This window comes from Prunus dulcis, chromosome 6, assembly GCF_902201215.1.
Source record: "Prunus dulcis chromosome 6, ALMONDv2, whole genome shotgun sequence".
NCBI lineage: Eukaryota > Viridiplantae > Streptophyta > Magnoliopsida > Rosales > Rosaceae > Prunus > Prunus dulcis.
Window position 1 is genome coordinate 15,323,098 of NC_047655.1, and position 25,729 is coordinate 15,348,826.

At 36.9% G+C, this 25,729-nt stretch overlaps 1 protein-coding gene and 1 long non-coding RNA gene across 2 annotated transcripts; one reads left to right on the plus strand and one right to left on the minus strand.

The window, feature by feature from the left end:
* The first annotated feature begins 4,178 nt into the window (after nt 1–4,178).
* LOC117629727 lies at nt 4,179–7,700 on the plus strand. Its single transcript, XR_004586152.1, has 2 exons — nt 4,179–4,925; nt 5,023–7,700. It is a non-coding gene; the product is annotated as an uncharacterized LOC117629727 (long non-coding RNA).
* A 12,101-nt stretch (nt 7,701–19,801) lies between these two features.
* Nucleotides 19,802–19,927, minus strand: LOC117632235. Its single transcript, XM_034365672.1, has one exon. It carries the CDS (start codon nt 19,925–19,927, stop codon nt 19,802–19,804), a length of 126 nt encoding a protein of 41 aa, XP_034221563.1.
* Between the last annotated feature and the right edge of the window lie 5,802 nt (nt 19,928–25,729).

A 25,729-nucleotide genomic window follows, 5' to 3' on the forward strand; every position in this document is an offset into this window, starting at 1 on the left:
ATACCCTACCTAAACCAAATCTAGTAAAGTCTATCAGCCACAATATTTAACCTTGCAAGCCACTTTAATCTTTTGTCTCTTACAATAGAAATTTTTGTGGGCAATTTTCATAAATAAATAAAGAGTTTTTCTATTTAAACTCCACGCTTTTCTTTGTTGACTCCAATACTTAAATTATTAATCTCTTTGTTGACTCCAATACTTAAATTATTAATCTCTTAAGTTTTAGGGCAAATGACTCAAATGGTCCTCAACTCTATATTAATAACTCCATTGGTCCTACTGTTACATTCTGCCAATGTTGCCTTTAAATATGAGGGCAAATTGATAATTTCGTACGTTAAAAATAAATAAATACTGAAAAATGAAATAAAAACTCTCACTGTCTCTCTGTCTCTGTCTCCTTCTCTCTCTCTCTCTCTCTCTCTCTCTCTCTCTCTCTCTCTCTCTCTCTCTCTCTCTCCATTCCCCCATGACCACCACCATCAAGCTCCAACCCCAAAACCCATCCCATAACCACTCTCCACCCAAACCCATCCCACAACCATCCTCCACCCCCAGGCCCCATGAACCCAGAACCCCAGCTCCTCCCCAACCTCCACCCGAGCTAGCAACTACATAAAAAGAGAAGAAAAAAATCTTCCACAGACCCCCTTCTAACGAACCCAAAACCCCAACTCTACAACCACCCAGACCTTTCCCCCTTGATTTCCCTTTGTTGTTGAGAGACAACCACCCACCACCCTCCTCCCCACCTCATCAGCCGCCAACCCCACCTCCCAAAATCATAGTCATTGTCAATTTCTCACCCTCCAAGCGCACTCTCCTCTCCTCCCACCTCACCTCCTCATCTTCCAAACCATCCAAACTACCCAAACTCTCTCCCCACACCCACAACCCTATACCCACCGCACCCAATACCTCCCTCCACCAAAAGTTCTTCCAGAAGCTTCTAGAACCATCATCTGACATTCCAAAACCTTCTCCTTCTTCCAACCCACCTGCCTAGTTCGCACCTTTGGAGCAGTAAGTGGTGGACCTCAAGAAGATGTACCCATATGTCCTTTTGATGGTGGAAGTAGTTACAAGTACCAGTTCTTCAACCAAGACACCGAAATTGCTGCGAGGGTTTTGGGGATTTATTCCCATATGGATCACAATTTCTTGACTGCTACCACTTTTCGGTTGAATGTCCATGTTAGGAGGCTAGTGAGCGATGGGTACAAGGTCGGCGTAGAGAGGTCTGTGGGGAATGAGGGAGAAGAAATCGAAGAGAGGGGGCACTGGGTTTGGGTCTCATGATTTTTTTTCTCTTTTTCTTCAAATTTTTTTTCTAATTTTGTATTTATTTTAACCCTATTTTTATTTGTTAATTATGAAAAATCATATTTACCCTAAAATTTGGTTAAATTTAACAGAAAATTAGACGGTGGGACCAATGTACCAAATAATATAGAGTTGATGGACTATTTGAATGAATAATTTAGTTTATGGACTAAAATGTAAATCGGGTACAAATTTGAGGTCCATTTGAGTAATTGACCCTAAGTTTTATTATTGTGTAAAATGACAAAAAAGGTCATTCAACTTAATACTTAACCCTAGTACATCTATACACACACCAGCACTCTTCATATTAAGTTTTAGAAAAACACAAACTCCTCTACACCTTATTGTCAAATTACTCATCTCTTTCAATCCAAGAAACCTACTACACTCTCATATTCTCTTCACAAAACCTAAATACGATATGCAAATAGTGGCTTGTGGGTCGTCAATTGAAGTATTTAATGTAAGAAGTCGCCACTAGGAAGACCACCTGCTAATTTACCTAAGCAAACTTCTAAATTCTGTGCAAAAATTTGATCAGGACTCCTCAAAGAAGTTAAAGACTATGAGTCTCTCTATTTTACAATAAGTAATGATAAATTAGTTGTTAATCACTAAGCTTCAAAGTAGAGTGGTAAAGGGCAAGATAGCGGGGTGTGGGGTTGATAATTTTTTTTTTTTTTCTTTTTTTAGTAGGTGTGTATCTAAGAATAGTTTGAAAAGAGAGCGGAATTTATTTTTTTTTAATTGTAAAAATTTGAACTAGAAGTTTGGGTAAACTTAGAATATGAATACTAGACAAAGAGAAGTGAAGAGAAAACTCATAAATAAATTGAAGCCCATATCGTTGCCAGCACGCGGGAGTCCTTAAACGGGGGACACTGGGATCACAACAGAGAAGAAAACAAACGAAGGCCGGCGCTCAATCAAGACGGTACCTGCCATCCTAACTGCCATCCTCAAGTTTTACTGGCCTCCCCACTTTAGAGAAGTCTAATTGTTTATCATATTCTTTTGTTCCTTTCTTATACGAATTCTTCACTTTTCTTCCTGGTTATAATGTATTTTTAGAATTCCAAGACAACACTTTCATTTAAGTGTTTTCTTATTTTGATTGTTGGGATTTCAGAGTGAACTTCTGAAGTTCCATTTTTTTTCCTCGTGAATTTCAGAGCATGGGCATGTTTGTGCTTCTATTAGATACAGGAAACAGTTTCCAAATTTGCCATTATTTCTATATTGAATGTTTTAGTGTAAATTTGCCTCAATTGGGCATTGACCCCTTTACCTTTGAAGTGCTATGATATATAGTAATTAGAGTAGGGTTTAACGTTTGTGATGCCTTGTAAGTCCTGCTGTTAAGTTCTTTTTTTCACCACTTGTGAGTGATGAGGTGGTCTAATTCGTATTTCACAGCTAGATTCAAATCTACTTCATAAATTGCTTCATCTTATGGCATCTTCGTTTTATACAACTTAAGTTCAAATTGGAAGAAATTATGCATTGTCTTGGTTTTGATTTGGGTTTCGCCTTTTCGGTGCTTAATCACAGAAAAACTGGTCCACATTAAAGTGTGCTTATTGCTCAACCAGGAAGTAAATCTAGTTTCTTAATCCTATGATGAAATAGGTTTGGATTTGGTAAGTTGGTTTTAAATTTGTTGTTGGGTAGCTAAATAAGCTACCCAACAAAGAGCGACTTATGGGGCGGTGAAGAATAGGCACAAAAGCCTGCCTTGATAAATCCAATAGACACAAAAGTCTGGAGGAAATGGTAGTTACATTCTGCTTGAAATTGTGGAGGGTTCATGATCGTTCTTCCTGATCTCACTTCTACGTAGTTTTATCAAGTGAGAATAGCATTTTACAGTGCTAGTCACCTATCAATTTCTGCTACTTCTACTATGGCATTGAGTTTATTCACATTAGCATCTTGACCAATTTTGTATGGGTTTATGATCTATAAGAAGTATTGGAATTCCTTTGCCTTGAGGTTTGCTTATCAGTTTTTGGTTTGCACTCAATACTACATTATAGGCACAGCAGATATGTTAACTTTGTTTTCGAGCAGGGATTCAAAGCAGGGATACTGTTTTCCTACTCATTTTTTTATTTCAACATATCAGAAGATGCTATGCAATCACACAAATTTTGCAATACAAATTATCACATTTAGCCATGTCTATTTTTTATTCTGACTTTCTCCTACATACATTTTTATATCACTCTTCATTATTTAGACTAGTAGCCCACGAACATGTGAATGTGAGCTTAGGAGAAGGGTTGGGTTGGTTGAGCTGTAAATAAAGTTGAACGTCATGAGAGAAGTCTGTGATGGAAAAATTTGGTGTTTGTTCGTTCATCGTTACCATAATCTTCCCTATTTCTTAAAGCTGTTTTAGTCTGTCTTATATATTTGTATTTTCGTTACTTCATAATTGAGAAAGAAGTTTCTCTTAATAAAATGATGGATTATCTGTTGTGAAATTGTTCTTTTCTGAACTGTCTACTGCATAATAATACTCAATATTTATAATGTGGGTTCTTGATAGTTTGTATTATTGCATAATAAGTATATTTATAATGTGGGTTCTTGATAGTTTGTATTATTGCATAATAAGTACTCATCATACTTATTTCTTTTATTTTTTTGCTTTATATTTGTTCTACTGATACCTCTTCATTTTTAGTATTCGATGCACTACTCAAAAGTCTATTGTCCAATTGATTACAGGCATGTGTGCGCTTGTTAAGAGGGTCCAAAGAGATGACGTTGGGCACAACAGATGTATGGGAACATTGGGTAGAACTATGATTGGGTCTGGCATTGACATTGTGTAAGCTTTCTTTGTTATTATAATTTAATATGCTATTACCATAAGCAAGGGAGTGCTCCATATGCATTTGGACAGAAAATAAGTAAAAACTGTTCAGAACAATGCTTCACAAATCCATAATCTGTAGTGTAGCAGGGAAACATTATCAATATCGTAAAATACACAACAAATAAGAGCTAATGCAATTATTGTTATATGTATTTCATATTATCAATGTGCTTTTAGCAAAAAAGCGTATTTATCTCCTTCCCCAAAAACATCCCATGTTCTAAGAAGACCCTGGTCGGCTAAGCAATATATTACAAGAAATACCTGGTAGTCTATCGCCGATCTGGTTACAATTACTATTTGCTAAGTAAATTGGCATTGTGATTTATCTTAGTCATGTGCCACTCTATTGCATGCGACCTGTTCCTGTATCATGTTCATGTCTGTACATTGCTTCTTTTATTTACTTTTTTTTTTTGCCACACATATTTCAATATAAATCATGATCAGTCATACTGTTTTAAGTTTTTCTATACATTGAAAAATCTGGTTTGATAGATAGGTAGCACTATATGTGGAATTAAGTGTCAAGGAGGCGCTTCTGTGTCATCTGTATAGTATCTTCACCACTTCTGTTTCCTACTATTGCTTGGTGTTTTGGAACTGCTTGCGTTTCCTTAAAAAATATTATCAATAGTTTAAACGTTGAATTTCTAACTCAAGGCGCGGGAACTGATAAGTCAACCATATCGCAAAACTGAGAGAAATGAAGGTTCTGGACTTTGCTATTTATTCCATCCCATTGTCTTATACTAGAGTACTACATCTCATATGTGTGCAATCATAAGATTTTATTCTGGCTTGCACAGGAGATTATACTTTGAGCAAGTAGAAGAGCACGACTTTTATGTGAATGGTAGAAGACTTTTGAAGAGTCAGAAGCAGAAGGAACTCTCCTTCCTGGTAGGTTTGTTGAAACTGTAAAATGAATATAGTTAGGGTATGCATCAAGCTATACCTAAGTAATTGGACCTTCAAGGATGGATGTAGCTTATTTATACATGTACCATTATCTCTTTGAATCTTTGCATGTCACTGATAGATCCATCATTTAGTTATTCCTAGCCTGGTCCAAATGTTTTTCAAGTGAACGATTCTTCATTGCATGTAGATTCTTATATGAGCTTCAAATGAAAATGTCATGCATTAAATTTTACTTTTGGATGGGAGAACAGGTACAACTTTATTCGAACTTAGTGTGCATAATACTACCAGCCTTTGTAGCCATGCAGTACCGCGATGAAAGAGTCACCATCTTTTCTTCCTTTCTAAAGATTTCTCTTCAATCCCTCCTCTCTCTTTTTGCCTCTTTGGTTTTCCAGCAATAATATCCTTCTTCGGTGGAGTTTTCTAGCCAAGAGTTTGTAGAGTATTCAATTGCAGACATTTCTGGGACATTTCTAACAGAAGGACAAATATTCAATTTTTAAAGAACATATTGTGAACCTCTTTCAGATATGACTCTGTCTGAGAAGGGATGAACTTGCATCAGGGTTTCAGAACTATACTTAATCATCCCGCATTGGTTTTATTCCCAATTCATAACTCGAAATTTCTTCTGGTCCTTTGGAAATTGGGGTATAAGTTATAACTGTGAAAATTAGAAATGGCAAAATAGGAATAGCAAATTAGTTTACCATTTTCATTAAGTGTATGTATATATAATATGTTATAAATATATTGCAACTCTTAATTTCTAGTTTATCCCTTTCTTCCAATGGATCCTTGGGTTAGCAAGGTCTGCTGGATAGCCATTATTGAGTAGCGCCTTTTTACGAGAGATATGAACAATAGGCTTTTGTTGATTGAAAGTAGAGATAAAAATCATTATGATTTGGTTAATCTTGAAAATAATTTATCACTTGCACGTCATAGATGATTGCCAAACCTAATTTGTTTCAACCGAGTGTCCTAGGCGGTGCACCATCAGAATTTTGAACTCACACATATTAATTGGGATGATGTGCTCCTCTTGCCCAATAAGTGTTTGGCAGTCTTGTGCTAGTTATGGAAGTGTGCAAGTATTTGGTATGCACAACTGTGCTAGTGATATACAGTAAAGTGGTGTAAGAGTAGTGTTGTTTTTTCCTTTTTGGGGAATGAAAGATACTTCATCAGAAAAACAAGCAACAGAGAGGCATTACAACGGGTACAACAGAAAAAAGAGAAGAGTACAACTAATCATAGGATAGGAGATGATGGTATGGATAAGATGAGATGAAGTTTTAACAGCTAACTGTCCTCCCAACACCGCACATGGGATCAATTTCTTGGAGGACAAGGAGAGTCTCTTGATAAGATGTGCACCAAGATGGACCGGCTCACCCAAACATCGTTGCTTATCCTCCTTTTGGCAAGAGATTCCTGAGTATCTGCAACAGCATTTGCTGAGTGGCAAACCCAGCGCCAATTGACTCTCCTGTAATTCATGAAGGCAAGTCTAGGTAGGATATATCATCCAATTGCCTTTGAAAATTTTGCCCTTTATGCTGTGTATGAGATCGCTGGAATCAGATTTGTGTTTTGAACCTATTGTGGGCACAAAGGGGAGAAAGTGAAGTATTATTCATCCAAGGTTTGATTTTGCACAAGATCAGCTCCCCTACTTGTTGAATTTAAGGACGTGGCCAGGGGTCTAAGCTGCAAATGGAATTGATGGCTACCAGGTAGGCTGTTGCCTTTATTTCGACCATTGATTGTGTAGCTTCTCACATTTGATCTAACGCTCTCCCAGCTGTATGGTGGGGACAGAGGCTGAGATATGGTTTCCACCTCGGGGATCCATGGTGGTTGATTCTCTTCAATATGGTTATTGATTGTACTGAAGTGCGTCCAGCGAAATCGGATCAGCAGGACAGCATTAAATCAGATCTTTCTGTAGTGGATCTTGATCAGTTTATTAGATTGCAGATAGAGGGCTTAGCAGCTGAATCACTCTCTCCTCTCGCAGCGGGCCCCTTTTCTTTCCCCCACTGGCATGAAGAAAGGGTCCATTTCACTAGCTCTTCTTCTTGTGAGAATAAATAGAGAGGTGAGCTTAACCGACCTTTAATTATATTTGTTTGCAGGGCATCTCACACAGAGACTGGTAAAGGAAACCGGGAGGTGGAGCTGGGAGCTATTGGATGCTTGGTGTGCATGAGAGTTGTAAATAGGTGTGTACTCTGTACATGCAGCTTATGTGTAACAGTATAAGCCTTGCGTAGGATCTTCATTCAGCCTTGCGTTTCCTTTGGAGGCTGCATTACTGCAGAACGGGCTTAGTTAAGCACACCATCAAAGGTTTGTTCCAAGAAGTACTTGATTTCTACATGACTCTGTGAAAGTTGATTTGCTATCCAGATAAGCATGTTATGATAAATCTTGTATGTTTCTTAGTATGTTATGCATGCGACGTATGTATTTTGCTCTCAGAAAAACTATACATGTCTGTTGTAAGAATGACAAAAGGATGCAATTGTTTGAAATAATAATGTAATTATATTCACTTTTTGACTTGAGAAGAGATTATACTTTTCCATTTGTAAGGCCAACTACATAGTCCCGCTTGGAAAAGCCAGAACCTGCAATACTTTTGCTTGGGCCTTAACAACCAGGTGATAGTTTAAATCAGTTTGTGTTTCTTCGTCCTCAAGTGATGAAGCAAATTTTTGAGGCAAACATCAAGATGAAATTTCAAAAATTTCCCGGGCCTGTTGGCCAAACCTATGTGGCACATCGCTACGTGGTTTTGCAATATGTACTAATGATATGAAATTACGGCTGGCAATAGGTTGGATCTTGTCGGGTTCGTGTCGTGTTGGGATAATAAACGTGTCAAGAATGCTCAACCCGAACCCAACCCATTTAATAAACGTGTCGTGTCGGGTTCGGGTCATCTTTTATCGTGCGGGTTTCAAGTCGTGTAACGGGTTCATAAATAATAACATGCATGTTACAAAATTCACAACCGAAAAAATTTAAATTAAAAAAAAAAACAGAGAGAGTAGAGAAAATATAACGAAAAGAAAGAAAAAAAAATAGAGAGAGAGAGAGAGAGAGAGAGAGAGAGAGAGAGAGAGAGAGAGAGAAGATTGAAGGAAAGAAAGAAAGAGAAAAGAAAGATGAGAGAAAACTAAAGAGAAAGAAAAGAAAGAAGAAAAAAAAAAGGAGAGAAGAGGAAGGGAAAAGAGAGAAGAAGAAAAAAAGGGAGAAAGAAGAAAGAACGAAAAAAAAAAGAAAAAAAAAAGAAGAGGAGAAGAGAGACCGAAAAGAAAGGAAAACACAAAAGAAAAAGAAACATTATAAATATCAAAAGGCATACCATAAAATCACAAAGTTGTTTATAGCATGGTGGATAAGATGTTTGAGAGAAATGATGATGGTAGGGGTTCGAAACCCCTTCTGTGTGTGTTGAAGTCTCCATTTGTCTTTATTTTTTAGCAGGTTAGCGGGTTGTATACGAGTTGACACGAGCCGTTTAATAAACGGGTTAGATAGGTATTATAGCGGGTTAGCGGGTTGACCCGAAATCCACCCGTTTATTAAACGGATTGACCCGAAATTGATCTTTTTTTTATCGTGCGGGTTTCGAGTCGTGTATCGGGTCGTGTCTGAAATTGCCACCCCTATATGAAATCACTTCTGAAAACCACATCATCCAAGAATCACATATGAAATTACCTATGAGGGCCTTAACTTCATCTGATCCGACTTCATCTCTTTAATGCTATCATTGAAAGTCTCAAGCGGTTGAAATATTGAAAAATCAGACTTGGGAAATACAAGTCACAGATTCAAAACTTGGAAAAAGATCTCATCTGTTAAAATTGAAATCTTATATGGTGAGGAGTTTTTATCAAATTTAGCCAAAATTTAATCCCCAAATTCATAAATATCAGTCTTTAAAAAAAATTCAAATATAGCCAAAAACTCACTTAAATTAACCCAAATGGCCTCTAAATTAAAATTCAATTACACCAAAAACCCAATTTAGCTGGAGCTCTAAAACAAAATTGGCTTCATCAATTCAATCATGCCTATGAATCCAATCATAAAAATGACAATGTAATAACCATACGATGTTGTTCAACGCCGTTTGGATGTCCAATTATCAATAAAAGAATTTGAATTCAAGTACGGCCACAAGATTTTTATGCTGAGTCGAATTAAAAACTCAGGTGAGTCCTAGTAAAAACTGGACCCGAAAAGTCACGGGTCCCAAAATGCCTCAAATTTTTGGCAAGGTAAATTCCTCAACTTCATTTATTTATTCGAGTATATTGCAAAAAGTGCTAAGTACTTGGTCATTTTCGATATTTGCAAAAAAAAAAAATTATGTGTTAAATGTATGTGCAAATAATCTCGCCGGAGAATATTTGCTCCTAGATCCTTCAACCTTCAATCTTCCCTCTCTCTTCCTCGATTCCTGTAAAAAAAAATTGGAGTAAATAGACCACACCCGGAGATGTTGGCCAAAGGCCCTCCAAGAAGTTAGTTCGAGTGTTTATAGGAAAACAATAGCTAAGCAAAGGGTACGGAGTTGTATGTATGGTGTGAATCAGGCGGCCGGAGACGTGTGTGGTGGTCGGAGCCGTGTGGAGAATATGGAGAGTGGAGAGAGAGCTTCGGGTATTTTTCTCGGGTATTAGGAGTAGGTTTAGATGTACCTTAAATGATGAATGAGGTCATCTATTTATAGGAGCCTCAGGGTTAGGGTTTCGTAGAGAATATGATGAGTTTATTCTCTACCCAAATTCGTAGAGATCGAGTCGGCCTTGATTATATCTCTTTATTGAAGATAATATCTGATTTAATGATATTCTCTTTATTAGGATAATATTTGAATTAACGATATTATCTTCTCTTTATTAGGATAATATCTGCATTAATGATATTATCTTATTAAATAAAGATAATATCCTATTAATTAAGATATTTATCCATATTAATTAATTGGCCAGATAAACTGGTTCAATTAATTAATTTAAGATATAATTTTCTTTTCCACGTGGCGTCCCATGATTAGAGACAAAAATATCTGATCCCACATTAAATATTTTTGTGAAGGAAATGGTGAAAGCCCGAGAAGGTTTGTGGCTACAGAAAATGGTTTTTTTTTTTTTTTCCTCCCTCTTTTTGAATACAAGTGATAGTCTACAAGGGGAGGGGGAGTTTTCACACATGCACTACCATATTGCCATGTAGGCTCGAACCTGAGACCGATAGTTTGCAAATTAAAGCCTTTTTTCACTAAACTAGAAGTCTTTTACTTTTTTTCTCTATTTCAATCCAACCGAAAATGATTTTATCCTCAACCTAATCGAAGAGATTTAATTCATTTTTAGTGAGTTTCTTCTTGTCTATGACAAGGAATCAAAGTTAATGAAATTCCCTAAAGCACTACAACAATGTACGAATTACCACTTTAGAGTGATACTAGCGAGTATGCCTTTGGCAGAGACCAAGGCGGGCTTTGAAACATTAACCACTTTAGAGTGAGACTCTCGCCATGAGAATCATAAATAAAATGATGTACTCATTTAGTGTTCATTTTAATTCTCAAATTTTCAAACCAATCAATATAGTCTCTGACTTTTTAGTTCATAAATTAATTTGGCCACTATAATGGCATTCAATAAAAGGTGGCATTCAAATTGGTTAAAGCTTTAAAAGAGTATTTTCATTAAAATATAGTTCATTCGCCCAACATGTAGATATTCACGGCCTTTGCTGAACATGGTTATCTACTCTTTATTTACGAGCTCATCACATGACAAGTTTTAAAGGGTATTTCCATCAAAATATAGCTCATTCGCCCAACAAATAGATTTACACCCTTTACTCAACATATGGCTATCTACTTTTTATTTATGATTTCACATTGGTTCCAACAAGGAAAGCAAATGACCTTGTTGAGCAAAAGACGTGAGCTTTATTTTGTCTCATAGGTGTATATTATGTATTTTGACGAAAATTACCCTATTAAAGTTGGTTGTGTGATCAAAGGTTTTGATGGATTGTAATGACAAGGAGCAAATTGACGTGTGGACAAAAAGATTTAGGACCATATTGAATGTTTCAAAGTTTGGGGACTAAAATGAAGATTTTCAACAAATTGAAGGACCTTTCATGATAAAATTGAGTGCAGAACAAACTAGGACACATACTAATTATGGTAATTACTTATGTAATGTTGAATTGATTAAAAAATAAATATAAACTAAGTGATAAAATATCATTTAATTTTATAAGAGAAATTAAAATAGCACTCATAATTAAGGAAACTTTGCTTCTTGGAAAGAGACAATGTGAGTTTGTTGTTTAGTTAACCACAAATTGCAGAGGAGTGCTTGCTAAATTAGTTTATGAGCACCACCAAATCGTGGAGTGACATTTTTCTGATAACTTCACTTGTAGCAATAACCTTCAATTGTGAACTGTCCCAATGGTCAATCACCACGTGGCATCGCATGCGCATTTGTTTAATACAAATCTAAAACCCAGGAGATAAATACAAACCTTTAAAATGTGGCCCCAAAAGAGCAACAACAACCACCTAGTGAAATCCAACCCACCAAGATATAGATCCGAGTGGAGGTACTTATAGTACAAACAAACAAACAAAACCATAAAGCATTCCTTTACGTAAGCTTAGCCTATCCTTGATCTCTTGCTACTCATAAGTATAATTTATAAGCAGCAAGTATCCCCTACTTGTATCGGGCAGCTGTATTGGATATTAGTTTATAATATGATATGATCTATCGACGATCTCTGTTTCCCTTCACATCAACATGAACTTCATCTTTTTTTCTTTTTTGTTGTTGTCAAAAACGCAATTATGTTTTTGAATTTGATTTGTGATCGGATTTGCATATTAATTGATGATGAATTTTAATTTTTTTTTTTAAAAAAAACTGTTTTATGGCATAAATTCATGGTTTTTTGTTGTTGTTTGTATTTTCATGTTAGATCATGTGAAGATTCCAGTTTAAATTAATTGTGTACATGACTTTCAAAAGCTCATAATCGATCCCTCAAAAAATTAAATCTGAAGTTGATAACAAGTTCTTTAGCTAAAGATCTACCCTACAGAATTACAGGTTGAAAATGGTCAATTAGGGCTAGCTATAGCTCAAGCTAACCTCTTAATTGCCAAAACCAGACACTCAACGACCCTATGTCTTCTCAAATGAGTAAAACCCTTTCCTTTTTGTTTACAAATATTTCCTTCAAATTAAGCGTGAGAGAATCTTTGATTGCGATCGTAGTACCCTTATCTTGTACTTACAACTTAAAAAAATGTTTTGCCTCTGAATCGCCAAGAGGATTTGAGGATCTCTGATTTTGGAAGGTTTCTGCTCCCACATCTCTAACCTTAATCACAATTTTAAACTCCCAGCAAATTGATTAATTTTTTATATTATTTTGACAGATAATTTTCTTAACTGATGCTTTAGTTTGGAGCCACCACCACGCGAGGACAGTCCCTTTAATTTACAATCCGACTACTTGCATGGCCAAAAGATCATTCTTGATCTGGAGGGGACCACCTTTTGTACATCTAATTGCACTCAGCCGTAAACAAAGAAAGGACAGGCGGACAAACACTGTATTGCATTAACATATAATTAACAGTAGAGATTACAGTTAATAGATATGGTAAAATGAATGACACATAGATGCATATATATTGTGATAAGTATCATGGGATTTGGGGGGATTTGCTCTTCAAGTGACGACCACGTTTTCCTCACAAGTGGGTGTTTAATTTTTGTGCACTTTTCTCTATTGTGATTATTAAACTAATGATATCATTTCGTTCCAAATTATACATTTTTCTTTTTGTTATATTCCTAGGGTTCGGACTGGGGTGTCACGGGAAAGGGGGAAGCCACCACCAATGTGATAGGAACCCATTGACTCTAAATTATACTTTTTAGTCTTTCTAATTTGACTCATTTTTCATTTTAATCTTCGTCGTTTCAATTTTAATAATTGAAGAAATTAAAATGGCGTTACATCTGATAGTTGTATATGGCCACATCGAATTTTAATATGACGGAGTTTACGATTTGAACTTGATTCCAAGTCAAATTAAAGTAGAGGAATAAAAATGCTAAAATCGAAATGATCAGAGAGCAAAGTTGCAAATGAGTCAAACTACCCGAACAAAAAAGAGAAACTCAGCATTTCATTTCGTAGAGTTTGTTGATGATGAGTGACTCAGCAAGATAAAGTGATAAAAATAATATTAATCAAAGTAAGGTGCTAATAAAGTAGTCATTGACTATTTTTATATATTTCCGTGATATTTCCAATTAAGAAAGTAAAAGTATTCATGCTATAAGATCAGTACGGAATCATTTAGATTTTGAACATATTCATCTAAAGTACAACGATTTCTTAAATGTTAATTAGGACTCTCACACTCATCAGGCTCAGGCAAAAAGAAAACTACGAAAACACATTTACATGTACATACCTGTTTGAGCATCTTCAAGAGAGTATGCGGAAGAAATAGGCAAATATGTATCATAAAAATCTACATAGTATGTTGTCTACTCATGTACCTCTTATCTTTTATTAACCAAAAAAAAAAAAAAAAAAGAATAATTTTTATCGCAAAAAACATGTGGGATCTAATATACATATCCATTTTGAAGTAAGCAGCATTGCCTCATTGGAGAGAATATGTCTATGGAGGAGGAAAATGTCTATATGGCACAACAAACATGGTTTGCTTACTCATTTGCCTGGGAAGCAAAGGGGGGTAGAGGCAGTAGGTTGCCTAGCGGTCCAAGCGGCGAATCACAGTCTTATAGAGGATTCATCAAGTGGAGTGCACGCAGCCGCTTGTAGTGGAGGTATGGTGGAGTTATTTTCATCCCCTTTGGCAAATGATTTGATAGTTCCTAAAGAGAGGTAGGGTGCATTGAGAGTTGAGGAGGCGAATGCGGCAGGGCCTACGGGGCACACAGTGGGAGTTATTGAGACGTTTATGAGTAGGATGTAATTTTTTTTATTTGTTATAAAAGGGTGGTAGAATTTTAGTAGAACAATAGGAATAAGAGTACAAAGAGGTCGTGGGATCTCTAAGCTTATTTTCATGACTTCCAAGAGGTCATGCGACCTCAATGACACTAATGTGGCTTTGCCACTATATACCACTGCACCTCATATTAAGAAACTATTTTAGAAGTAGCTTTTAAAAGAATAATAAAATAAATAAATATTTTGGGGCCCTCCTTGAGATGGGGCCCAGGGCAGTAGCCCTTCTTGTCCTGCCTCAGGTGTAATAACCAAAAACAAAATATCTAAAAATTAAGGATAATATCTTTTAGCAAAAAGACAATTTTGCCCTCGCATTATTTAATAGGCGAAAATTGACTTTTGGATCGAGAACGAATTTGGTAATTCTGCTTGCGCCATTACGTAGAGCACGGCGAAACGAGTCCGTCGACACGGAGTAGACCCGAATCGGAGCTGTAACGAGGAAGATATGGTCTAAATACCGCGAAGGGCAAAACGGTAATTTGGAAAAAAGTCAGATTTTTATCTCTTCTCTCTCCTCTCTCTCTCTCCCTCCCGCGCGACTTCGGTGACCTCTCTCCCTTCCGATCGAGACAGCGGCCACCACAGGCCGTCTCGATCTCCGCCGTTGGTCCCAATAGCTCCGCCACTCACCCGCCGTTCTTCTCCGACCAACCTCAGTCGCGGGGACCCCGGAAACTGGCCGAAATCTGCCATTGTTTGCCGATTTCCAGTTCAAACTTCCGGCTCGTTTTTCTCCTTCAATTCTCCACCAAATCGATCGAGTAAGGTATGGTTTCTCAGCTATTTTTCGTGTTCTAGCTGATGGATGTATGGGTTTCGATCGATTTTAGCTCTAAAACGATCAATTTTCGACTTGAAATTTGGCCGAAACTTCGGCCGCCGTGATCTACTGTTTCTGGTCACTTTTTGGGGTATGTTCAAGAACAAAAGTGACTCCAAATGGGGTGTTTTACCTAGAATAGGAGTTTGGAGTCTTGGTTCCGAGATTTTTCAACCACCCGAAATCGCTTAAGACACCCAAATCTGCCCGCGCGTACTGGGGCGCGTGGGCGAGGGTGGTGAAGTAATTCTCTGCAGTTTTGTGATCCTCGTGTCGTCACGAGCGCGTAGGATTTCGCGGATCTCGATTCGGAGTCCGTTTGAGCCCCGAACGGATTTTCTTTATCGCGCAATCCTTGGGTGCAGTGTCGTCAAATCTTCGGATCGCTCTGAATTTTGGATATGTCGTACTACATGATTTCAAGATCGTGTAGGATTCGACGGATTGCGAGATGGAGTCCCGGATACTCCGAAATCGCGAACCCTGGGGCTAGAGTTTGGATTTTAAGCGATAACGCGATTTTGGCTAATCCGACCGTCCGTTTCGGACCAAACTCGCGGAACATGGTTCCTTCTCTATGAGGAACCTTCAGAGAAGCCCAGATTGGCCATCGGAGACCGTGGACCCACGGGGTCCCGGATCGGCCGATCTGGTGGTCTACCGCTTAGCTAAGTGTCGGGTCTTCCACGACCGTTCTAATTGTCTGAAAAACTAAAGTGGGCTTAGGAGTGATTTTTAAATGAATGCACGTATTCCTAGGAGCCGGGGGCAGGGTGTTTAATTTAATTCTTTTATCGAGCAGTTTTATTAATTTATTATTCATGGATAATCAGGCACCAGAGGTCCAGTCGACCCGCAGGAGGGACCTTCGAAGGGTCCAATTAGCTCGGACCATCAGTGAGTGGACTTTCTTTCATAAACGATTTTATATGCAAGAGTTATATCTTAAACGATTTTATATGCATGAGTTATATAAATGATTTATATAAATGAGATTATTTAAGTGATTTTTATAATGATTTTATACAAATAAGCTTTTACAAATCAGTTTATATGGGTTAATGTCATTATTTAATCTTGAAGAAGTTTTATGAACTATTCATTTCGAACGTGATTTGCGCTGTACAATACTTTGATTTACGTGTTGTTTAGTTACTGAAGCTCAGTAATATAAAAAGCAGAGTTTGAGAACTCTATCAGAGGAGATAGCAGCAACATTTCAGTGTCACAAAAAGGCAGTGAGTTACTAGATTTTTCTAAAAATAGTTTATTTTAGAACCACCATGTACCCACCCTTTATTTGGTGATTACCCAGAATTGGACTGATGTCTACGGACATCCAGTCCGATTTTAGTTTACGTCAGTGCACTTGACTTTGCCTCATGAGTTTCGGGGATGCTCGGACCGTGAGTGCCAGGATTTGCGGCTCGGCATACTTGGTGTCCCGAGACCTGCCAGGATTGCGGCTCGGCTGACTCTGTGTCCCCGAGACCTGCCAGGATTGCGGATCAAGCTGACTACGGTTCCCTGCATCCTACCAGAGCGACTCGAGCTGACTTGGTGTCATCGAGGAATCTGCTGGCGGGACAGGCTTATCATAGTCCCCTGATTTCGCCAGTTTGCAGCTCGGGTAGACTGTGTGGCACCCGAGACCTGCCAGGGGAATTGACGGATATGACAGGGGTACAAATAGGTGGTATTTTCAAAGGATTTTGAGTTTTCTTTTATTCAATTATGACTTTCAGTTATTTTATATCAGTTTCTTTGATATTCGTACATTTATATCTTTACATATTTGTTCAGTTATACAAGCACAGTCATCAGTAGGTTTTTACATGCTTATTTGAATACCCTGTATTGAAATATAGACAAACCCTCGATTTAGATCCTTACTTAATTTTTAAATGGGGGTTATTATGTTTATAAAATTGTTTTCAAGAACTTATTTTTGTCCACTCACATTTTCAATCTGTTTTTCGCCCCCAGGCCGTAGAAGTGCGCAGGATCCACCACCGGGCCATTCTTAACTTCCACGCCTCAAAGTCAGGTAGAGTGTTGTAGAAAATCCTTGAAACCCTGAAAACTTTAGAAAATGCTCTGATATCTAGTTAAAACTGAGAAATTAGAGTTGAGATCGGTTACTTGAGATATTCTGGCAGTTGGTGTGAATTTATTGATTGTTTAACAGGTGAAAAATTTTGGGATTGGTCAAAATACAGGGGAGACTCTGCCGAAATTTCGGCAGAAGTCTAAGGGAAATTTTAAAAAGCTTTTGAAACGAGAAGGGTAAAAAGGTCATTTGTGCCCGACATTCGCCAGGTGTCGGACACGCACAAGACTTGGCTCGAATTCCAAAGCGAAAATTGGGTCGGGTCCTATCATCAGGGCCAGACCTGCCAGTGACTTAAGCTAGCCAAAAAGATGAAATGATCTCAAGAGAATTGATGGCTTTAGGATAGCGTCTTTGACGTGGTTCACCGTACCAAACTCACTTTCTTACTTATAATTTATTTTGCTTTTACTTATCTATAAATTTGTTTTTCTTCAGTTTCATTGTACCTTGAAAGCTTTCCAATTTGTTTATATGTTACTTATAATATAAATGTTTTTATATTTGGCTTTACGGAAAGAGGAAAATTATAATTTTTATAACAATTTAAAGCCTTTGTAGCCTCCCTATGTGCAGGTACTTACAGTCTACAAGAATTCAGGATACGACCTCTTGTACACAAACTCAAGATCCACTATGAGCACGTTCATAGATGAATATGGGTATCCAAGTCACAAAATCATTGCCCAAAATAATAATATAAGTAGAGAAAGTATAAAAAGTAGGAGAGGAGAGAATCAAATTGTGGTGGTGATTGTGGTATGTGATATTCTGATGGTGTATTGTGGTTGTATCAAATGTGAAGGAGGAGTGACCTTTTATAGGCATCCAATAATATGGAACCTTCATCACATTAAACTAGAAAATTAAGGTATTCAATATTTAAAAAAACCTAAAAATTAAATATTTATAACCCCAAAATAATTAAATATATCAAAATGGATAAATTTTTAAAAATCTTTTTAAAATTCCAACAAGAACTACTCTCGAAAAGATGAAGTGATGACCCTCATAAAAACAAATAATAATAAATGAAGTGATGACCTAAGCTAGCAAAAAAGATGAAATGATATAAAGAGAATTACTCTCGAAAATAACTTTTCTATAATCTCTTTCTATCGCCATAGTTTCATCGATGAAAAAATTGGCCACTAATTGGCATGAGTCTCCTAAAGAAACAAAGAACATCTAGCAAACTCAATTAAGCTTCTAGAATTATGAGAGAAAAAAAAAAAAAACTATAAACTGAGTTTGTGGATTTTATTGACCAAAAAGTACAAATACTACAAATCTAAAACAACAATGACAAAAGGAAGAATAAACACTGCTAATCTTCCTTTGAGACATGACATAGAGATCACCACTTAGTCACTTCTTAGCATCAATGCGCCAATTAACAGTAAATCTATCATGACCAAGCAGCAACACCTCAAAGAGTAGCTTTGCAAGATGAGGCACGTATAGAAAGCAAACCCATATTCGTGGCGGAGATAATAGATATGCTAAAGGAAGACCATATAAGTATAGATTTGCCAAAAGTCAGAGAACACCGAGAATCCAGAGAAACCACAGCCCCACCCACCCCCCACCCCCCCCCCCCCCCCCCCCAAATATGAATCTATCTCTCTCTCTCTCTCAAAAGCTTTCTCTCTCTCTCTCTCTCTCTCTCTCTCTAAAATGCTCTGGCTATCTAGCCGCATCAATTAAGATATATTTGACTCATGGTCAACCTTATTGTTCTCAACATTAATGAGCTTTAATGAAGTTGATTTGCAATAACTTTCTTCTAATTTAGGATTAGCCTGATAAGAATTTGAACTAGGATGAGTTCACAACTGGTAACCTCTCTTAGCATATAGCTGAATTGTTGATTAATTAATTAGTTTAGTTTAGTTTAGTAGGAAGTTTCGTGACCCCTTTCCTTCCACGGTCTAGTGGGCATATGATTCAAGAAGGCCAAGTGCCACGTGGGATTCTCAAATGCGCAGAAAGTGGGATGGGGCCCATCTTGATTAGAAAGCCCCATTAAACTACAGGAGGCTGAGTGGAGGATCCATAAGGTTGAAATCTATTATCTCCAAATTAAATATAAATCCTAATGCGGCCAATAAGCCTTGGAATATTCTCAAAGAAAGATACAGTGATCAATTATACAATTGAAAAAAGAAAAAACCCTAGAAAAGCAAATTTAGCCCCTTTAAGCCTTTACCTTTTAATTATATATACACAATCCCTTGCATCCAAATTCACTCAAAACATTGTCATAACAAAACATGTCTGCTTCTACTTTCTTTGTGAACTTCAACTCTAGAAGACTTCTCCTACACAACCCGCTTTACCAACCACCAAACACAGCCTCCTCCCCAGTCTCCTCCACAAACCCACATGACCCAACAGATCAATACCCTGGTGACAACAGCTTTGATGCAAATGTTGTTATGGTCCTCTCAGTCCTCTTGTGTGCCCTAATTTGCTCACTTGGCCTAAACTCCATCATCAAGTGTGCTTTGAGATGCTCAAGCTTTGTAGAGTCCAGAAGCAGCAGCAGCAGCAACACCTCCGCTAGGTTAGCCAACACAGGAGTGAAGAAAAAAGCCCTAAAAACTTTCCCAACAGTGAGTTACTCAGCTGACCTAAATCTGCCTGGGCTGGACACAGAGTGTGTGATCTGTCTTTCAGATTTTACAGCCGGTGAGCGTGTTCGGCTTCTTCCCAAGTGCAACCATGGCTTCCATGTCCGCTGCATTGATAAGTGGCTGAGCTCGCACTCATCCTGCCCTAAATGCAGGCACAACTTGATCGAGACATGTCAAAAAATTGTGGGTTTCACCCCAGCTAGCTCCTCAGTCCCACCAGTGCAAGAAACCATTGTAAGCATTGTGCCGCTTGAGCCTGAAGGTTTGGTACGCAATTATAGGGGAATTAGCTAGCTAAGTTTTTATAATTCTTTTGTTAATTGTATAATATGTAGTTAATTATTTGCTTAGCTTTCCTGGGGTTGAGCCCACTGGTTATCCCAATACAAAGTGTAATTACTTCTAGTTGTGAAATTGTTTAGTGTTTCCAATTCTGATTTGTTAAATCTGTTTTTTTTTCTCCGCCTGATAATTGTGCAAAAGTTGTGCGGAATTTGAGTGCACGCTTTTGAAAATCAGAGAATTTGGGACATAAAAACTCAATTATTTCATGTACAAAACCTTTGTGCTGACTCAACATAGCAAGAAGCTTTCTCCAAAGTGGCTGCCTACATAGGATATCTGATGAGGAAAATCACTCAAAACCCAGCATGACTTGAAGTCTTGAAGGGAAATTCCCCCAATCAGGTGGGACAACTAACCTATTTATTTTTTGCTTCTTTTATTTATTTACTTCCAAATTTTAAAATCAATTATTTTAATTTGAACCAATAATATGCTAGTGTACAATACAATGGCATTGCCAGTGCCATATTAAAATCCTATAGCCTATAGCATGGTCAAGGCGGCACAACTAAATCAATATAATCTCCAAAGTCCGAGAACCAATAAAATGGACAATAACTTCAAAGTCCATGCCAAAAAAATGGGGTCAACTAATTGCTATGAGACATATTCAAACGCGCCCTACGTTGAAACAGGGACAAAAACAAAAGGCAAAATATAAACAAGGATTGGAACAAATATTAATGGAGCACATATTGGAACCTGAGGGTGAAACCACTAGGTGCTTTCAAATCAAATCAAGTGTACTAAAAGGGAGATTTTGTATCATAGTACTCACGTGATGTGTCTTCTAAGGCACTAGCTAGGCACTCACAACTAACACTACTCGCTAGCCAGGCGGCTAAGATTTGATTTGCCAAAAGGCTCTTGAGAATGTGTTATATATGTTTTAAACATATTAATTAGATATTGGAAAAGAAAAAAGAAAAAAGAAAAAAAAAGAAATACTATTGCTTGCTAAACCCATATGTAGGTACCTTAAACACATATGTAGGCGTCGCGCAATAGTATAACTCAAAAGTCGAGTATCGTGCCCGTATAGAGCGGTGTAAATGTGCACAAAATTCTAAATAGTAACCGTAATAAAAGTAAGAATTAAACAAGATTAAATTCAGATTAAAATTCAATAATAAAAGCACTAAGGCATCAAGGTTTTATCTTCAACACACGTGTGGATGCAAATTCCTTCACGTAACCTGCTACTGAGAGCAATATGCGAAGTGGCTAAGAGTGACTTGCAAAACAGCCGAAGGTGATCAATGAACCCAGGGGCTTACATCATTGGGTGCCAGGCTTGGGCCTAGACTTTGTTGCACTACAACACAAAAACCATTCCATGGCACGTGATATGAGTCATGGATGACTTTTAATGACGCAGATCAGAGGTCATGGAAAGTTTTTCTAAATAATGACACCCAATACGCATCATGGAAACGACTTTCGATGACGCGGGTTGTGCACCATTATATAGGACTTTCCATGACATCTTAAATGCATCATGGAAAGGTTTTAAATGACGTGCAATGCGCATCATTAATTGTATGATGTTTGATTGGATGTCGTTGTTAGCACTTTCCATGACACAGACTGGGCGTCATTGAATTTCACAACGTTTACTAAGCTTCATTGAATAGTTTAGTTTTCATGACGTGCTTCACACGCCGTTGAATTTTTTTTTAAAATTAATGATTTGTATATATAGCCCATCATTTAAATTATGCAAGAAGAAATTAATATATATATATATAGTCCCCTTCTATTGAGAGATTATTTGAGGAACACCCTTTAGGGTCCCTTACGAATTTTTTTTTTAACAATCCAAACCATCTATTTTTTATGTTTACATTCATAGATCATCCTTGCAAAAAATTAGACAAATCAGAAACCATTTCTACATCCAATTATATCCTGCAAAATCAAGGAACACGGTACTTCAAGAAAGTACTAAAATTTCAATAACTTAATTGAGTGGTCAAATGATATCAGATTCAAGTGATTTTGAAAAAAAATTATTTTTATTTTTTTAGAGATGATATTTGAATGATTATCTAAAAATAGATGGTTTGGATTAGTTAAATACAATGTGGAGTGGGCCTTACAAGGGTGTCCCTCAAATAGGCTTATATGAGAGAATCATCATGTAAGCTCTCTGTATATCTATATACATAAAACAAAAGGCAGAGAATGGTAAAACATTCAAAATACCAGAAAGTGCCCTTGGTTAATCCAAATATTAAGAATTAGAATTATTAATTAAATGAGGATAATATGGTAAATTCACACTTTTTCATATTAAAAAAAATTAAAATTAAAAGAAAAATCAGTAATGAATTCTATTTTTATGGAACACAACTACCCATTATCTTTCTTAATTATAAAATAAATTTAAATTTTTTTAAAAAAAAGCCTCTTGCAGGCATGGAAGCGCGTGCGGAAAGGCTAGTATATATCATCAATTAATATTATGCAAAATTGAAGACGAAGATTAATAAATAGTTTAAATTATATTTCTATTACTCAAATGGTTCTAGTACATCATGAAAAGTTTAATGAAAGTAGGCTTTAAAAATGAACTAAGTATATAACTCCATTAGTCTCTCTTCTCGTCAAGGACATGATTCAGACATTGAAGAATAAGAGGTGACATGGCGATAGGGGACTTAACTTCTGGAAGCCATACACTCCTCTCAATTCTACAGAAAGCACACTTGTGGCAAATGACAACGGGTCGGGTATGACAATACCATCCTCATCCCCGCTTTCCATCCCCGCCCTCGTCCTCGAAGCCATCCTCGTTTAATAGGTTTCAGGGAATCCTCATCCCTAGGGGTGGGCATCTAAAACTGAAATACCGAAATCGTACACTAATCATACCATACCATGCTGATTTCATACCGATTTCATAACGTTTCATTTGAGATGAGAAGATAATCGGTATCATACCGTACTGTACCAATAGAATATGGCATGGTAGCGGTATCAAGTATTTGGTACCAGTCAATACCATACCGTACCGAAATATAAACATGTTCACATAGAAACATATAGTTGTTGTGATGAACTGTGAAGGAAGGAAGGAGATTTTCTAAAGTCTCATTTTGCAAATTTGTATAAATAAAAAAGAAGAATTTCTTGAGGCTGCTGGGGAATTGGGTAGCTGTTGTTTACTTTCTTTGATCAATGTCCATGAATTGTAATTTTCTTTTTGCATCTTCTGTCAAATTTTCTCAAGTAATCATATCTGTAAGTTCATTTTCATGGCTTAATTAATGTAAATTTCATTTCCTCAATTTTTATTTTCCCCATTTCTGCAATTGAGTTGGGTTTTTTTTCCCCATAATTAATGTCTTGCACATATAAGAAAATGTTGTAATTTAATCTAGGTAGCCAACATTACGATGAAAAAAGTTGTGTTTTGTCTTCAAGCTTCAGTCTGAAGCTTTAGATTCTCAGGGCATATTATATGAATGAACTATGAAATTTAGTAGCTATTTTTATTGTCTTATTCATTCCATCTCGCATTTTTTTGTTGTGTCGAAATGGTATCGATACAGTACCAATATCGATTTGGCACGGTACAGTACGATACCAACTTTGGCAAATGATAATCTCATACCGTACCATATCGGTAGCGGTACGAGCTCAATACCGTACCGTGCTCACCCCTACCCGTCCCTGTTTCCGTTGGGAAACTATCCCCCATATCTGCCCGAATCCCCGATTTTTTTTTTTTACATAAAAAATATTTACCATACATTTTAACATTAAGTTTCATATTAAATTATCATTCAATGCATCCAAATTAATTATAAAGTTCAACTCAACTATTCAAAATCAAATAAATATGAAATTCCAAAAAAGATTAGGAAGAATTAGGAGTGGAAGGTTAACTTAGGATTAAATATAAATATTTTATTTATTTATTTAAATGTAAACATATATATTTTTGGGTCGGGTTCGGAGATGGGGACGTCAGTACCCGATACCCTTTTGGCCCCGAAATCTCCCCCCGTTAGGGTCGGAGACCCGCCCCCCCGGGGATTTTTGCCATCCATATAATCACCATCCACCTTATTAGTATCCCACCAAATAACACCAGAAATATTCATCACCTCATTATATAGCATCAAATGTATTGTAAACAAAAGGTATTGTTCTATAAAGAACATGATGGAAACAATATGATCAAGGGGAAAAACACAACAATATGAACAATGGGCAAAAGTGATACAGCTATCTACATGCCTGTAACAAGTACTCAAATTGAACACTACCCTGATTATCTGATGAGATCTTGAGCTTTTATCATTTAGGCCAGTTTCTCCCACTTACGATCACTACTACAAAAAGTGAAAAAGACGACCAGAAAACAACGATGGTCTAAGTGAAAACCGTCGTGGTTTTTAAAAAGATGACGGTTCTAAAAACACCATCGTGTAATACCACCTTAGACAACTAAAAATGGAGATTCAAATGGCTATTCAAAAACAACGACGTACCTAATTAAACAACCGACGTCTATTTGAAATAGATTTTCGCAGTGTAAAATCAAAGCCAACAAAGAACGGCAGAAGTTATGAATCGACCGACGTAGAAAGTAAAGAAGACGATTTCAATAAAAGCTGCCGTTTTTACTCATAAAATAACACGACGAGGTTTTCGTATAAGACGCCGTATAATTACAAACAAATCCACGGCTTTAAAATACAAAATATCGCCGTATTAAATTAATTTACAACGACGGAAAATATAAATATATCGACGTCATTCTCGTATAGTTCTACGACGTTATCTTTAAATCGTACTATAAAATTTAACGTCTTATTTATTCATTTTATACGTCGTACCTTTAATTTAAACCGTCGTCTTAATAAGAATTTTTGTTAACAATTTTTTTTCTTTGATTTTCTTATCCTACGTCGGTAGATCTACTTAATGACAAGAATTGAAAGAACCACGACGGTTTATATAGAAAACCGCCGACATAACCAGATTTTTCTGAGATCCCAAGGGTTACGAAATCTTACCAGATGGAACTCTGTTCCACATCATAATCTTAACGGATGACACAGATTTGCAATCAGAGAGACAATTTTTTGGAAGTTGATGATGTGTGTGCTTTTGTGTATCTACAAATATTATACCTAACGTCGTTGCAAATTTGCAATCAGAGAGACAATTTTGTTACATTCTTTGATCTCGAGTATTGGAAATTTTGTGGCCATTTTCTATGCCCAATGTATCAATATTCTTTGATCTCGAGTATTGGAAATACCTTCCTGTGAGGCATGCCCTAGATGTTATGCACATTGAGAAGAATGTTTGCGATAGTATCATTGGTACATTGCTGGAAATCCCTGGAAAAAATAAAGATGGGATTGCTGCTCGATTAGATTTATTGAACATGGGGGTCAAAACTGATTTGCAACCCGAGTATGGAGAAAAACGTACTCGTTTGCCTCCTGAGCCTTGGAATTTGTCAAGAGCAGAGAAGAGAGAGGTTTGCAATTCTTTCTATGGTATGAAGGTCCCTGAAGGTTATTCTTCAAATATTAAAAATCTTGTAT

Excerpts from the sequence above, each read along its gene's own strand:
- LOC117632235 (XM_034365672.1), bottom strand. The coding sequence starts at position 19,927 with ATGCAGCGGACATGGAAGCCATGGTTGCACTTGGGAAGAAGCCGAACA.